The 17,874-nt window shown below is 41.0% G+C and overlaps 1 protein-coding gene across 2 annotated transcripts in view; it reads left to right on the top strand.

Annotated features, from left to right (window-relative positions):
- Positions 1-2,630: 2,630 nt before the first annotated feature.
- PTPRN (protein tyrosine phosphatase receptor type N) overlaps positions 2,631-17,874 on the top strand; it is a 42,123-nt gene continuing 26,879 nt past the window's right edge. For both annotated transcript variants that reach the window (XM_063288945.1, XM_063288944.1), the window contains exon 1: positions 2,631-2,839. In XM_063288945.1, coding sequence (XP_063145015.1) covers positions 2,707-2,839 — 133 coding nt within the window. In that variant the 5' untranslated portion in view covers positions 2,631-2,706. The remainder of the gene's footprint in view (positions 2,840-17,874) is intronic.

Genomic DNA, 17,874 nt, shown 5'->3' with positions numbered 1-17,874 from the left:
TCTCAAGGATTTTTAAAAATAGCTGTATGGGGAAAGGAGCTGTCCAGAGTCACGGGTCTGACTGGTGCTAGCAGAGGTAATGCTACAAAGATGCTGGCAGAACATTTCCTCCCACTGTCACCACATTCCTCTCATCGCCCACCACGGATGAGCATTCCTCAACCTGATGTGTTGGAGATCAACTCTCCTGATCTCTAGCTGACAAAGTTACAGGTCTTGCTGACACGGTAGTGGTGTTAACCAGTTTGTAATTGGTCCTGCAGAACAAAATTATGTCTAGAAGATATTAAGTGGCATACAAGATGGGAGGAAAATGGCCAAGAAGGCACTGTATGACCTTTCTGTTTTTTTATTTTTCCACCATTGAGAGTAAAAAGCCAATATTGTAGGCTCCACATTACATTTTTACTTGGACCAGTCTCTGTACTTCCAGTCACTATTTCAGATTAGCACCGTTACAACGCACAGCCACAAAGAGAGATGATCGTAAGTTACTCCAATACACACATGGGACTAGACATTAACTCTCATCAGGGTTTACGAGGATTTCTTCTTACAGCTGGCTCTCGGTTGCCTTTCAAGGTGAAATCAAATTGATGGTATGGGAACCTTGTTTTGATAGCTGCCTATCAAGCTCTTAGAATTAGAGCTGGAAGGTGTGGTGGTCACTGAGTCCTGATTACTGATGATCGTCCTCAAGAATCAGTTCCGCTTAACAGCGGAAGAGTAAGAGTTGCTCTTAGAGTTAGGATGAGGCTCCTAACATTGAGCTGGGATTTGTCTTAGCTTCAAGACTAAGTAGATGGGTGGGGAAAATCTCTGCCGTAGTTGAAATTTCAGCTGGAAAGAAACCCAAAGGCTGCCTTGTCCAATGTCACCTTTTGTTTTCTATCATTTTGTTAAGTGTGTTTAAATTAGAAGCATGGATGCTTTTTAGAGACATGTCTGCAATTGGGTTATCATTCAGCATAATTTGAGGGCATAGCAAAACTGACCTGGAGAACTGAGGAGGAGAGCTTTGTTCCTGCATCATATAAGATGGACCATCTGAAGATAGCAAAACTTCCCTCCAGTTGCCTCTCAATCACTAAATTAACCTGTAAATATTGTACAGAACGGATAACTAATTTTAAAAGGAAGATTCAAATAGGAATCAAGGATTTTTTTTTATCCGTTCAATTCTTAGAGACTGCCTGGACAAGTCCCTGCAGTTTTCTTGGCAAGGTTGTTTGGAAGTGGTTTGCTCTTGCCTTCTTCCTGGGGCTGAGAGACTGACTGGCCCAAGGTCACCCAGCTGACTTGGTGCCCAAGGTGGGACTAGAACTCCTGGTCTCACGGTTTCTAGTCTGGTGGCTCAACCACTGCACCAAACTGCTCTCACTAAGGATTACATGTAGGCAAAATGTTAAGACATATATCCTTGGGTTTCAATATCCTGAAGAATGTTTAGATGGGTTAATCTGTGACAGCAAAAATTACTGTCTTGGTGTGGCACCTCGAGACCTAGTACATTCAATAAGGATGTTATTGAAAGCAAAATCTGTCACTCTTGAATGAAGACTGGCTAGGCTGTTGTGTTGGCTTCTCTGGCAGATTAACGGGATGACTGCATTGAGCCTGCCTTGCTGTTTCATTTGAACTAAAAAAGGGTGAAATAGACCTTGAACCCCAGAAGTGCCCTTCTTAACTGTTTTTTTGAGAGTACTGTACACCCTTTCCTATGTCCTTTATGCAAAACCTTAAAATCACACCCTTTTGGGCTGGAGAAAGCCAACTGTACTACAATCGCAACTGTGTTGTGTCATGAAAGTCACCGCCTTATGATTTTAACATTTTTTTAAAAAAAGTAATTGCAGAACGAAGGTGGAACCATGAAGCACTGTTGAGTATTGCTGGCTTTCTGCTTTACTGTTGTGGTAATTCATTAGCACTTTGCGACAGGAGGAGGAGAATAGGTGCCATAACACAACAGTATTTCCAGGTGTGATGCAGGGATGTCCTCTCCAGGAAATGATGTTATAGCTCACAGGTTGGTTTTGCTTTATGTACTTACCAGGGTTTCTACCAGATGTGAGCAAAAGAAATTAATGCTATTCTGTGGTTGAGCAGGGCCTGAGAGGGAGACTTCCACCCTCCAGCTGTGTGCAATATGAGAAATGGTAGATATGGTTGACCTTCAGGGCTGCATAAGCTTAGAAGAGCTGCAGATTTGTAAGTTATGCGGAGGCTTCTGTAGGAGGTGGGAAAAACCTCTTAGGCTGTGCTTAATGCGTGCCTGCAGGAGGTATAATTTAACGATCTCCCTGCATTGTGACTGATGCAAAGCTGAAACATCATTAGCTGGAGGAGCGTCAACTTAGAATGTTAATGCAATTGATAGAATTGGGCATAGCGAGGATCCGGGAACGTAGTAGGTATAATAGCAGGTGGGAGAGGTGAGGCCTCATTTTTAATATGGAGGCGTAACCCTAAAAGTCGGGCGTGGCCAGGGATAGTTAAGCCCAGCGTTTCGAATTCAGGCGTGTCCTGTTTCTGGGTTGTGATAGGCTGATGGGGCCGAGAATCCATTTTGCATGGGTCTTGCGATTGGTCGACTTGCGGGGAGGTGCTGTCCCGGCGTTGGTCTGGAGGGGGCGCTGATTAGGGATGGTGCAGCAGCCGTGGAAGTGGCGGCTGCCCGGGCTCTGAGCTGGGGCACCGGCCGGCATGGGGCGGTGGCGGGGTCTGCTTCGGGCGCTGGACGGTTTCTTCCTCTTGCTGCTGCTGCTGCTGCTGCCGCCGCCGCCTCCGTCTTTTGCGGCCGGCGCTGCTGGAGATCGCCCGTTGCAAGTGCTGCACGGTGAGAACTGAGGACGAGGATGCGTATTGAAAGGGGCTGGCGGGTGGGAGGGAGGATGCCGAAAGGGGAACGGGTAGACTTCGTTGGGATGCCTGGAGCTGGAATCGGCGGGGTGAATCGTGGACCCTTAGGCTATCTGCAATTGCCTGGTCAGTGTCTCCGCTTCTTGCCCTTTCTAGCGACTGCCCATAGCTCCTTCGCTTCCATATGGTCGGATGGAGTTGCACGCCCTTATCTACTGCACACCGGACGGAGGTGGTTTTTTCCTCCCCCTCTCTCTGTGTCCCCAAAATAAACTTGGTGGGGGTTTTTTTTCCTCTTGGGGGGTTAAGGAAGTATCTTTTCTTGGGCGGGATGAAAGGGTACTTTTGAGCGCTAAAGATGGTGGGGATTTGGGGAAAAGGGGTTCGCTGGGCAGAAGGGCGGGGAAGGCTTCCACCTCTCCCCTTTCTGCAGCCTGCTTTCCTGGAAGCGGCGGCAAAGGGGCACCTTCCTTCTATTAAAAGAAAAGGCATCCGTCAGAAGATCTGGCACCGGCTCCTTGAAAACGGAACCGAACCACTTCTCTGGTCCCGATGGACTGAACCCTACGGTGTCCCCCACCCCTTTTCCATCTTGTTTTGCCCCTGGAAACTCAGAATATTGGATTTTTTCCCGATAGGCGAGTTTGCACGGTGGAGCTTCCTTTTTTCCCCTCGTATATCTCCTCTCCTTTATGTTGTGGTATAGGCAAGTATTCTCCCCCTCCCCTCCGCTTTTGGGGCGAGTTTTCCCAAGTGCGGATTCAGCCCCCCTTCCCCCCAAAAGGGATATTGTCACCATTTTGCGTGGCAGCTTGTCATGTCCGCGTCACAGGGTTGTCAGGTTTGGCTAGCTGCGTGTCTCCCCCAGCCCCTCCGCACGCAGCCTTCTGTATTCATTTACAGAGCAGATCCCTTCACGCCCCCCCCCCACCCGCTCCCGCCGTGTTTTCCTGTTCAGTCAATTCACTGACGTCATTCTCGATGGGCTCTCGCTTCATCCCCCTCCACTCTTCCAGCCTGGCCCAGCTGCCTGTTGCAAACATCAGCTATCCGGGCTTCCTCCCTCCCTCTCTTGCTGCTGCTGCTGCTGAGATCGCTCAGTTGTTGAGAGGGAATTCCTTCTTGGAATTAGTTCTGCATCTCTTCCCTTCCTCACGCATGCTAGAGTGCCTATGAAACATTGAAGGATTTTGACATTGGTACTCTTCCAAGTCTGATTGTTGATCTTTGCCACCTTATTGATAGGTCCTTATTTCCACAATGGATCCCTAGAACCCTTGCATGAGGTTGCAGCAGGCAGCATTGCAGGCAGATCCATGCGCTTTGGGTTAGGATTGTTCAGTTTAGGTCACTAGTGCAAAACCCCAGGGATTTTGTAGTACCAGCTGTGATGAGCTCCAGCCACTGCAGACAATAGTGAGGGGTTGTGGGAGCTGTAGTCTGAAATATCTGGGGAGATCAAGTTGCTCTACCCTTACCTTGGAGCTAAAGTGACTGTGCTTTGAGACCCAGTTTGTTCTAGTGGTTAAGGCACGAGGCTAGAAACAGGGAGACCGTAAGTTGTAGTCCCTCCTTAGGCACGAAGCCAGCTGGGTGACCTCAGACCAGTCACTCCCTCTCAGCCCTAGAAAGGAGGCAATGGCAAACCACTCCTGAAAAATCTTGCCAAAAAAACTGCAGGGACTTGTCCAGGCAGTCCCTAAGAATCAGACACAAGCAGGAAAAAAAAAGTGACTGTGATTGAAGAGGCTATATAATGGATGCACCATTATATGAAACTGATACAGACTCCTGAGAAACCATCATTTCAAAACCTTTTTGATTATGAGTCCAATTTTAGGATTAGCAAGAGGGCAAGGTTTTGTCTGCCAAGAAAGAAAATGTTAGCAGATGGGACCTAAGCTACCACATCACATCCAGGAAGGATGTACTAAATCAAACGTACTTAACCCTGAAGTCCTACTTCAATGCTAAGTACATTCCTTTTTGTAGAAGACTATATTGGAAATTGTGTATTGATGGAGAGAAGCATTGAAGAACAAATACATTTCTTTCTGCATCAACTAATGAAACAGATTCCAATCATTTGGTCAGTAATACAAGAGGGGCCAGTATGGGAGTCTTACAGAAGTGTGGCTCTGGTATAAGAAACAAAAGGATCAGGCTTTTTAAAAGTAAAATATACAAGAACTGAAGTGTTTCATTAGTATAAATATTGAACAGATCTTGTGGGAAGATTTGTGTCCCGTTTGGTCTCTTCCCTTCCATAAATCCAGAAGTTTAATATCAGTTTTGGTACAACACAGGAGCATGGGTGAATGTGTATGGCTATATTTTTCTGCAGAGAAACTGACCTGTGCTTCAATCCAAACTCTCCTGCAGAAATTGAGATCTTCTTTTTGATGTTGGTAAAGCAGCGAAAAACTAGATTGAAAAATAATGATAGGACTAAGAATTGGGCAATATTTCTTTGCCTTTGGCAGATTTGTTGATGTTACTGCCTAATCAAGGGTGTAGTTGGCTTAAAAGTAGTAATACTGATGATGAACCTTCATGGTTGACTACAGTCTCATTCCGCATACTTTTACTGTAGCCAGAAAAAAACGGGTTGGACGTTGTAAATGAAAGAACTTTTGGCAACATGCAGTAATGTGTTGACATGGATGTGGCAGAACTGTGCCTTTTATTCCTGTTGAAAGATTTCTGGTCAACATTCATATTGTTCAGCTTAAGATGGCTGAGACACTTCTTACTTTTCCAAATCTTATTTTATACTCTCCTGAAGAGAATAAATACTCCTTTGCTGTCCTTAGGCCAGGTCTCTTACTGCGTAGATTTTCTTGGAATGGCTCATTGATAGGACCTTGATGGTAATTCTTTGTGGCACTATTATTCTGTAACCAGGCCAGTCACATCTGACAACTTCATTCTACACAGAATGATTTAGGCAAAAATAATAATTGGAAATAGTTCATTAACCGCTGTGATTTTTATATAGCTACTGGATAAACAGGATCATCTATATTGTATCACACTTTGTACCATTTAGGAGAGAGACTGAAACTTAGCAAGTTTGAGTAACTCAGACCTGAATACTGAAACATTAGATTACATTCACAGGTGATATTCAGGTGGGGAAGAGGAGCAAGAAATAATTTTTGAATAGTTTTAATGATATCCTGGAATTGCCATATTATGAGCTGCAGGAGTCACAGTTAATGGGGAGATGAAATAATATGGGTCATATTATAAAACTATTTGAGAATCCAAAAATGGGGGAGTTGCTTTTCCTCCCTTCTATGATGAATAGTTCTTGAACAGCAAGTGTTTTTCCTTGGTGCCAAGGAAAGGCATTTATACCTTAATCAAACATTGATTAAGGTATTTATATCTTAAGCAAACATACTATCATGGCCTTCAACATTTTGACTACAAGCCACATCTTTTTCTACTCTTTTTCCAATCCAATGGCTGCAATTATGTTAATGTCATACATACACATTTACACACATGCTATTGTACTTTTCAACATGGTGGTTGCATGAAATGTTATTACCATTAAGGAATATGAGCATTAATGTATGTATTAACAGCAGGCTGGCTATAATATTATGCTGCTCCATTGATGCCTTGCCTTGATTTCCTTTCCTTTCTAGTGGATTGTGTATCTAGCAGAAGGACTAGATTTAAAACAGGAAATTCCTTCTACTTTTTAAGGGTATATAGTTTTAGAAAAGGGCTCTAATAGTGGGAGATCCACTGAAGGGTTCCTAAAGGCCTTTTGCTACTCTATCTTGCAAACGGGGAGGGAAAGAGTTCAGGCTGGAGGGCCCAAATAAAGCCGCAATCCATGGCTGCAGGAGCCCTGAAACGCTGCTGTGTGTAAATATTTTCATTAGTAATTTGGAAGACTCCAAGCAGTCAGAGAAACTGAGGATACCGTAAACAGGAGTTCCTGCCATTTCTCACCAGTTCTCACCATTCTGTAGATGGAGCTTCTTTTCTCTGGCCCTGAGTTCTCCCAGTGCCAGTGGATATCAGAATTTGGAGAGAGGAAACCCAAGCTCTGTTATGAAATTTATTGGAGGAAGCAAAAATGAAGAGGATGTTTTTCCCAAATGAGCTGGGTGCAGTTATTCCATCTTTGCTTTTTTGACCCTTGAGAAGTTTCCGTCATTCATTTTAGCCATCCATTTTTTAGGGGACCTTTTCTTATAACCCATTTCTTTTCTGCAAATACAATTTAGGGCAACCACCTGGTCGGGCTGACCAAATTAATTCTAATTTTTAAAAAATGGCAATACAGAGCAACTTCGTTTTTAAAAGTGTCAGTGGGATCCACAAAGCACAACCTTGATTGGTAGAAGGCTTTAATACATTCTTTAACATGACCGTGGGCATTTGAGGATACCAAAAATAGTATATACCAATTCCCATTTGCTTGAATTTATACAGCTTTGCTACAGGCACTTGGAATACCAAGAGAGAAATTATGGCACTATAGAAATAATAGTGAATAAACAGGAAATGTTGGGGGCAGATGAAAAATACAAGACTGATGCTACATGAAACTTGGAGACTAATTTGATGGAAGTACAGCACTTATACTTGCATTACTGTACTGAAACATCATTGTCTTTTAGCCTTATTTCATGAATGAAAGCAGCATGATCAATTGGCAGATGAAAATAATGGGGATTAGTTGGAACAAAACTATTGAGATGTGACTCCTGCTATTTTACCAACTTTAGAGAGTCTTAGAGATTTCCTTCCCTAAATCAAGCATCTGGAACCAACCAGCACTAGAGACTCTCCAGCTTTACTTCTGGATAGGGCTACACTCTCCCAGACAGAATTGGCATGCTGTGGGGGAGGGGGGCTTCCTAGATTCTTACTCCTTCCCAAACAGCAGTTGACAGCCACAGGTAGGAGGGCTTTTGCACAAATCCACTTTGTGCACCAACTTCACCCATTCCTGGGTTGGGAGGCCCTTCTTATCACTCAGGCCATAATCTCTCATTTGCATTACTCAGTGCAGTCTGCCTGGGTTTACACCTGAAGACCACTTCAAAGCTGTAGATGGTGCAAGTAGTTATACCTTGGTATGCTCATGCACTGCACCGGTTGCCAGTTGGCCCCCAAGTGCAGTTCAAAGTGCTGGTGGTCAACTATATAGCTATTTGTGGCTGAGGGCCTTGGTATTTGTGGGAAATCTCTATTATCGTTGCCCATCCTATAATAGCTGATAGGATTGGCATGCTCCAGCTCCCATCAAAAAAGAGTCATTTTATGGGACACAGGACCTAGGCCTCCTCTATCACATTGCCTGTTTTTGGAACAGCATCCCCCCCTCTCAAGTCCATATGGCCTCAATCCTGCTGTCCTTTAGGCAGGCCTAAAAAACCTGGCTCTTCCAGCAGGCACTAGGCCAGAACAATTTATGAACCTGCTGGAGTGAGTGTGATTTAAGTTTTTATCTTCCCCAGCATGGTAGTTGTTTTACTGTTTTGTTATTGCTTTGTCAATTAATGTTAATCCTCTTTATAAGCTGTCTTGAGCCACTGGTCAATTGGGTAACCCTATAAAATGAAATAATTTAAAAATCAGCCAAGTCCTTGTTCAGGCTGCCAAATTAATCTTCCTGGTGGGGCAGATGGATTTTGAGGGCTGTCATGTCATCCATTGAATTTGAAACATTTGCCCAATTGTCCAACAACTTCTGGTGTTTTTGGTAAACTGCAAGTGGTGGCCATTGCTGTATCTGATCCTTTGTCAGGTGCATCCTGATTAACCTGATTTGCTGAATATGTTGCTAGAATTTGCCTCATAGGTGAGTTGACATAGTCACAGATGCTTCTATGGTTGGCTGCAGAATACTATTCCTCTGGAGACCTCTGAGTCACGCTGATAAAGACGTCAGAGGAGGTGCAACGTATGTTATGCTAGCCCACTCTGACTCAGAGAGTGGATTGCAGTGATATTCCATATGGATGTGGTTGAAGAGAAAAGACCTACTATTTTTATCCTCTGGCATTCTCTAGTCTGCCTTCTTCTGTATTTTTATGAAATAATAAATGCACAAGGCTAAAAATCCTAAGCTGCGTATATGTGTTTGGGGACGTATACCTAAAGTATCTGCTGTCATGAGCCACACTTCCCAGAGCAGCAGTAAATTGGCCTTCCACAACCAGGGTGGGCTGCTTTTGTGCATGTTGAATCTGAGGAGATTCTGGTTTCATCCTGATAGATTCAATGATTCCTTAGATTTTTCTCCAGTCTTGACAGCTAATATGGACTGTGTGATTTTGAAACATTGGAACGAAAGGAAGATCAAACCGCTGTCACAGTTGCAGCGTATGACTCATAGCTCTTCTGATTATCTCTTGATAAGAAAGAAGGGTAGAAATGCTTAGAAAAAAACTGAATAATATTACATTGCTTATAGTTTTCAGTTTCCCTTTGGGATAGCTTTTAATAGAAATGGGCATAGCTTACATTCTCACTATGGCACCACTGGGGCAATTATTTATTATTTTCTTTTAATTGTTTCTCCCCTGCCTTGTAGGCCAAGCTTTCACAAAGTGGCTTACAACAGTAACTGTAAAGGCTTGGCTAAAAGAGATCCGTCTGTATTTGAAAATGAAATATAAAGCTGCCATATTTATACTGTGAAGTTAATCTTTGTGGTGAGGGAGTGAACTGGGTATATTTAGGAAATCAAGATTAGATTATTTTAGAGGGTATTTAGCACCTTAAATATGTTTTCATGTGACTGTGAATGTGTGCATGAACATGCGACCAACAGTTTTTCAATATTGCGATATTAACAGCACATAAATAAAGTATCAGCCAGTGGACTTTTTGCAGAAAACAGAAAAAATGATCTTATGATTTAGGGTTTTGATGATTAGACAGGATAGATTATAAAAAGGACATGTTATAACTTTAGAGAAAGAGGTAAATTTATAATTGTGCTTAAAACTGCTGTAAAGAAGATTGGAAGCCACTTCTCTATATCTTTTTTCTTTCTTTTCTATTTTTCTTCTGCCTTTTTCTTCCTTTTTTTCTTTTTGAACTTTAGCTTTTTCTTTTATTCCTTTTTCTTTTCCTTCTTACTCTATTTTAGTTTGTATTAATTTTTACTCTTGTTTTTAAAACTTTCAGTAAAATTATATTAAAAAAAGAGAAAGTATCAGCCAGCAAAAGCCATGGCTGCATTAATCTTGAACTCATAATAAAAACAGTGATATTTACACCTTACTTCAAAACATACATGGATAATCTGAAATAATGCACAAAAGGTGGGTCGAAGTTTAAAAACAGCAGAAGCTTTTTAAAAAGAACAGGGAAGTTTTCTTAAAAGGAAAAAACTCAAACTGCTATGGAGAGAGGAAGAAACTATTGTCATAACCTGCTTGGAAAACTTCAGTATGAATAAACAGTTGTAATTACAGTAACATGGATTCACAATTATATTTCTGGACAGAGATTCAGGAAGCAAAGGCCTGCAGTGCGTAGCAACACAGTAGCTGGGGTGGAGCAACAGCGAGGACAGCACATTACAAAGTCAGCCAGCCCTAATGAAGCCATGTTACTGTTGGGCTGCTTTTTAGTACAGGAGAAACTTTCTCTTATTTACCATCTGATAAGTTGGATGTTCATATTTTATTAGGGGAAATAGTTACATTAAGTCAGTGTGTTCAGGATTTTAGATGAACATACATTCCTGGTCTGCTTCTGAGATTACCTTCTCTTTTTTAAGCCAAGATATGTCCTGTATGTGGATTGTTCCTTCTTAATTTTTGCAATGTGAAGAGCAGCTCCTGGAATCCCGTAAGCAAGCTGGGCAGAATGGGAGTTTCTTAGTTGCACGGGGCTGTTTAGACATCAGTTGATCTTTCTGTAGGTAATGCTTGGCAAAGCTGGGTTCAAGTGATACAAATGATGTATAATGGAGGGCCTCTGGGAACTGCTGCTCCATGTTTTCCTCCCAGGCCTTGGGGCTGGGTGTTTATGGAGCCTTGTAGGTGATGTTTGGGTTAGAGAGAGTGGGTTTGTCTGAACACACAGGATTTCTTGCTGTTTCTTAATTGTTTTCTTAATTGTTCTTATTTGGTGTAAGCTGCCCGGAGTCATTTTGGAGTCAGGCAGCCTCTAAATCTCAGAAATAAATAAATATTTTAAAGTCTGAGATATAAGGGCAAGCTGCTTGGGGCTGTCTGGAACTTTTTCCCTTCTTAAATGCAATTTAAGAAGTAGTTTAAATCTGGAATCATTCCCCATTTGTAGAAGGGGAGGATCTACCCATGTGTGAAAACCCTGTGGTGGTCCCTTCACTCTTAAATATCCCATTTGCTGCAAGAATTATTGCAACTACCACATCCCAAGTAGAAAGCAGACTGGCCTCCCCTTACATTCTGTCAGCAAGGCAGAATCCTTTGCCATCTTTAAGACAAAGTGTTCCAGTGTTCTATATCTCTTATTCTTACTCTGGTTCTTTAGCTAAAATATGCTTCTGAAGTGTCCACCTATTCGCTTTATTCCTCTGGAGAAACAGAGTGTATGCATAAACAATATTTGTTTATATGTTGCTCTATCAGCTTTATTTTGGTTCCTGGGGCCTGTTTCTTATTCCTCATCTTTTTTATTTAATTTGATCAATAAGGAAACCCTCGTAGTGAAAGTCCTCTCCCATAACTGCAGTGGGACCAGCACATGGTACAACTTGACCTTGATCCTTTATTTATTTATTTAATTCCATTCAATTGTGTCTGATTCTCAAAGACTGCCTGGACAAGTCCCTACACTTTCCTTGGCAAGTTTTTCAGGAGTGGTTTGCCCTTGCCTCCTTCCTAGGGCTGAGAGGGAGTAAGAGGCCCAAGGTCACCCAGTTGGCTTGTGCCTAAGGCAGGACTAGAACTCACATCTCCTGATTTCTAGCCTGGTGCCTTAACCACTAGACCAAACTGGCTCACGATGCTATAAAATTTTTTTTAGTATATTTCTCGATGCATCCAGTGGAAATCTATCCATTTTGCCCCCTTGGTTTTGCTGGCTTTTCAGGAAGTTGCTTTTCTGAGAGTTAAAGCAAATTTCTCTTTTGACTGTTGTCCTTAATTAATGTGATGTTTGGTTCATTATTTTGTGTATTACAGCTGAATTGAATTTTATTTTGTATTTTGATCATGTCTGTCACCTTGTAAATGCACATGTTTTAAAGCATTTTTGTTCTTTAATAATACAAGGCAGCTTGAAAAATTTTAAAGGCATATGTATATTAATAAAAAAGGAATCTAATTAAAAGAACAAAAAGAGCTTGCATGCAACACTGAGATACAGCAGCAGAACAAAAACACATGTGCTTTTTATTTTAAAAAAATCCCCATCAGGTACCTTTAGAATTAAAAAGGTTTTTAGCAGTGATGGGAATGTAAGGAGCAAGAAATGAAGAAAGCTTTCTAGGGAATAGATCTTTGGAGCAATCACTGAGGAGATTCTGTCCTTTGAATCAAAAGGAATAAATAAAAGTGGAGCAGGAATTATACTAAATTTCCAATCTAGGCTAAACAGTTAGAGACGTTAGCTTTTGATTATTGGTATAGCAGTATTTGAATGCATCTTTGCTGGGTGGCCGATGCACATGGCAGTCTCTCCCAGACCCAGTGTCCTATGCAGAAACCTCCATGGACTACCTCACATTTTAGGCTGCAAACATGTATGTCGGTTATATTGCACTCTTTCCCCTTCTAAGTACAATAAGCTGTGAAGGGAATGTGGGTATGTAAATAGAAGATGGGTAGATGGGAGGGAGCCCTTTTTACATTTTATGGTATTCGTTTGAAAGACATCAGTGCACAACATTTGTTCCATGGAATATCCATCAATCCTTAAATGAATTTTCTGTTTTGCTTCCACTTTTCTCCCTTGGTCACTATCCACATGCATTATATTTTACAGATAGAAAATTGTGTCACCATCTTGGGGAGAGAAGTGGGAAACTGCCAGGTTAGCATAGGAAAAGGACACAGCAGCCAAAACTGCAGTGCCCCTTTACGTCTGGTTTTACCTTCACAGTTGTTTTCTTTATCCCTGTGAAAAGAATTTGGCTGTGGGCTTGGTGCTTCTCACCAGAGATGTTTGCAAGCAAATTTGCATGGATATTTTTGTCATGTGTACACCCCCTATCGTTTTGTTTTTTCTTTTGAAAGAAAAGTGATAAGGCCCAGTGAAGATGTCAGTGTTGCCCCAGGTTTACCAGCTGTTGTGGAGAGATGTTTTTTCTTTTTTACTTATTCTTACATCATTAGGAATGGGGAATCTGAGTATCTTTTGCTGGCTCCAGTTTTAGAGATTGGCTCTGGTATGTTTCAGCACCATGGCTAGCTCCTGGCAGTCATCTTGTGGCTAGCTTTTCCCCCAACTATTGGTTAATAAAGCTTAGAATAAGTTTTTATTCTCTGCTCAGTGTTAAAAGGAAATACAGGTAACATCAATGCCAAAATGTTGCATTCTGTTTTTTTTCTATCTATTCTGCAAGTGTTTATTTGTCTTAAAAACACCAACTTCTACTCATTCCCCTTAAAAAGAGACTAAATAGTAAATAATTCATGTTCAGTCTTAGTGATTGTTGCTGTGGTATCCCTAAATTGCTTTTAATTAATGTGTTCCTGTTTCCTGTGAAGAGGGGATCTAAAATTTTGGCCATTTCTATATAAACCAGAGTGATTTCTCCAAATTATTTGTATTATATTTATGAGATTGCAAGGTAAAAGAAATGTTTAAAAATTGTTTGACTGCAGAGAGGAAACCAGTAATTATAATCTCCTCCTCCTGTTGCTGAAAGGAACAAGAACGGACTAAGGACAATCCAGAATTTCCATATCACTCAAATGAGAACCAACTACCTCCTTTAAAAGGGGAAAAAAATCAGAGGAAGTTACTAATTAGAAGACATTTGCAGGGAGACTGGGATGATTGCTTAGTTATTTACTGTGGCTTCTTATGGGTGAAGGGGGAAGAGATTACCAGCTTTTGATCAGAGGCTGTGTTAAGAATTGTGTGGTATCATCTTAATTCTGCATCCAGCAATGGGGAAGCCTTCTAGTGTGGGAGCAACCTGTCTGAAACTGCAAAGGTTGAACCTAAGAACAGCTTCTCCATGATAAATATACAGGATCCATAGTTAGTATGCTGTCATCTCCATGAACCAAATAGTTAAAAGTTAGATCCAGCCTTCTTGACATAAAGTTTCAAAAAGATCTTGTTTCTCTCTTCTCATCCTTTACCATCCTCAGTGGTGCCACCCAAAGTGGGTGGTCCAAGTTTTGGACTTCAGCTTTTATAATTAGTAGTTATTGACTACACTGGCTGAAGCTGCTGGGAATTTTAATCCAATATATTTTAAAGGTCTTTTAATGGAGAACAGGATAAATCCACCCCCCCCCCCTCTGCAATAGACAACTTTTTCCTGGCAGTCTTCTGGAGTTTATATGGTTATATTCCCAGTGTAAAGCTGCTTTTATGATAGACTGGAAGTGGTATCTGGGGCTAACATAGTGTCCAGTCATCTGATGTGGGTGGGCTGTGTCAGGGTGCATCTACCCTCTAGAATAGTATCCTCCCAGAGATTTGTATGGCTGGCTGGGGACTTCTGAGAGTTGAAGTCCACACATCTTAAAGTTGCCAAGTTTGAGAAACACTGCTTTAGCTGGATTATGTTCTCCCAAAATCAGAAGCCTTTGATGCTGCTTGGAGGCAGCTAACTTAAAAGGAACAGGTGTTAAATTAGTATTTGGCTGGTTGCTTTGGACTAGTGAATTGGAAACCTCCAATACCTGAGTACAGAGAGACTGATTTCTCTTCCCCCAGATGCCTGATGGAGAAATTAAAAGAGATTTAGTTGCCATAAGTAATTTGCTGAATTCATAAAAATTCTTCTCAGAAATGCTATCTTCCAGCTGTGTCCCCCTAAAATTCTGAAAGTGAAATCCAAACACATCTGGACAGTCCCCAGTTTGAAAAAGTTGGTTTGAACTTCACATTTGATCCACCAACCATTTAAGAGTTCAAATAAAATCCAAATCAGTTAGTATTTATAATGAATTGAGTTATAGAGAGTCATGCAGGAAATTTGGTTTGCCCACACTTTCCCACTGCAGTTCTCTGTATCTCCCAACCTATCTGGAGGTTGGGACCAAGTTATTTCTGACCAACATGAGATAAGGCATGTGTTTTTTTGTTTTAATTATTATTTATTTATCAAATTTTATCGCTGCCCATCTCCCTCTCAAGGAGGGACTCTGGGAAGTTTACAATAAAATAGAGTTAAAAACCAAAACAATTATAAATGCAATAAATACAATAAAAATAAGAAGGTAATGGGATCAAGACGGGCAAAAGTTCTTTATCAGACAGTGAGTGTAGTAGGTCCATCCAAAGTCACTCTGGGGCACTAGCCATCCCAAGTACAACTATTCCCCCTCCCATTCCAAGCCTGCAGGCAGAACCAGGTCTTTAATCTTTTGCGGAAGTCCAGGAGTGAGGGGGGCTGTCTCACCTCTGGGGGAAGGTTGTTCCAAAGGGCGGGAGCTACTGCAGAGAAGGAACGCTTCTGAGACCCCACTAAATAAAATTCTTTTACAGACGGGGTCCGTAACATGCCCTCCCTGCAGGACCAGATGGGGCGGATCGATGCAATCGTGTATGCTATTAGGGAAGGGAAAATGACTACAAATAGGGTGTGAACTCTGAGATTAGTTGATTTAAGAAGTTAATGGAAAGAAAACTTTCTCATTGCCCCACTTTTGGAGCAGTTATCACTGGTTTCTGTCCCATCCTGCCTTGTTCCTATCTTAGGGAATGCAGAGAGTTTCAAGGGGTGGGGGGAATGGGAAACTTAAAGGAAATCTGTGGAAGCCTTAAAATCTAGACTATGGATTTCAGCACCACATAAGAATGTTTAATATTCTCAAGAGGCTTGATTACTGTGTAATTTGTCAAGTACCAAGCCAAGCTGTATTCTGTCTGATTTCTGCTCATGTGATTGAGGCAAATTTTAGAAGTCTGTTAAAATTGATTTATATTGTTATCCTGGTTTATTAACAGGATGATCCCAGGGAGGCAAAGCTGAATAAGTCTTACTTGTTCTTCTTTAGCTTAAAAGCAAAGTTGCTTTGGTTTGTGCCTGTCAGGTATTTGTTGACTCATATTGTATTCCAATGTCTCATTAGGAACTATAGATAGATACCACGCTAGTTCCTTCTTTTAAAATTCCATAAAACTCAAAAACTAAACTTAGTTTCCAAGGGTTTTTTTCCCCATTTTTAATAAGCTACTTCAAACGCTTCCATCCTGACATTCTTTTCTCTGCAAGATTAGTTTCTCCCCCTTTCCCCAGGATAAGGAGTTTTTTTTAAGAGTTGGGGGTTGTTTTGAGTAACAAGAGAAAAAAGATATCTGGAGTGATGATAAATTCCTTAAATTAATAATAAGCAATTATTTGTTGTTTATTTCTCTTTTTTCTTTTTTCATCAGAATTTTTTTAAACAGATAAAAGATAAACGTAGAAAAAAATAGAAAATGAAATTAAGAAAGAGAGAAAAGATAAAGAAAAAATGCAGTAGATGAGAGAAGAAAAAGAAAAGAAATATTTAAAGAAGCGACTTCCGATCTTCCTTACAACAGTTACAAACATACTTATTGCCACTCCTCCCCCATCAGGGTTAACATCACATAGTTCGCTTCTTCCCGCATTCAACCCTTTTCAATCAGCAAACCCAGAAATCATCATTTTTATCTATTTTCAGCAAAAAGTCCATAAAGGGTTTCCAGTCTTTTAAGAAAGCATGTATTGTTTTATCCCTGATCAAACAGGTCAGTTCTGCCATTTCTGCTAATTCTGTCCCAGTCCAATACCCCATCGTGGGTAGTTCTGTATCTTTCCACCTTTGCACATACAGTAGCCTCACTGCTGTTACCATACATAGCATAAAGCCAGTCTTCCATGCGTCTTTTCTAACTGGCTATGCATGAGTCCTAACAGAAAAAATTCTGGTTTCATCAGAATGTTCCTTTTTAAAATTCTCTGCATCATTATATGTATTTGCATCCAATATTTTTTTGTCTGTATATTATAACCAAAATTCTTAACCCATTTTATCATGTACTCTTTAACTTGTTCTTCCATTTCAAATCTCAAAAGTTTATACATTTTAGCAATTATTTCTTTTTTCTAAGTCAGTTGTTTTGTATACTAATAATATACATTGCTAACCAGATGCAGCTCATCACCCTTGTGTGGGTTGATAAATATATTGTCTTTTGTACAGTGTGGACAAGAAATCAAACTGATATAAAAAATAAAAAGTGTATGTGCACATGCAGACTATTTGTTTGTTTGTTTAGTCACATTATTCCTCCATTAAGAAATATATTTCCATGAACAAGTCAATTTCTTCTGCTTGCTTCATCTGTCAGTTTCTGCAACATTCAGTACTTAGTCTGTAATAGAGACTGATATGAATTTCTAGTTCTTTTTCTGAGTGATTGTTGCCAATGTTCAGATTTTGCAGAAACAACTTTTTGTGTATCTCTCAGTGAGCTTCATCCGGATACTTCAATATTAAAGTGAACAGGGCAGCCTGAAACTCCCACTTCTCATGGGATAAAACGCTCAGGAGTTTGTGCAGTAGGGGCATTTTCACAATTGAAAAGAATGGGTGCAGCCTGCGTAGGTTCATTTGTGTTCTGCGATCTCCATTGATTCAAGGCTAGGCAAACTTTTGATAGCTTTGATAGGGCCACAACTTTCCCAGGGGTTGTCCAAGGTTGATGGTGCTGTGCCCTATTTATGGACAAGCCGGGACTTTCCAAGGGTTTAGGAGTCAGTGGTATTTTTCTACGATTTTCTAATTCTGTTCAACCCATTTAGAGCTTATATCATGGGTTCCTATTTTGGGAGGGCCAGTGGCACCTTTGACATTTTGAAAACATGTGGGTACTCAGAGACTACAG

This window comes from Candoia aspera, chromosome 1 (genome assembly GCF_035149785.1).
Source record: "Candoia aspera isolate rCanAsp1 chromosome 1, rCanAsp1.hap2, whole genome shotgun sequence".
Lineage (NCBI taxonomy): Eukaryota > Metazoa > Chordata > Lepidosauria > Squamata > Boidae > Candoia > Candoia aspera.
Note: the sequence above shows the minus strand (reverse complement) of the source record. Positions and strands in the feature narration are given on the sequence as shown.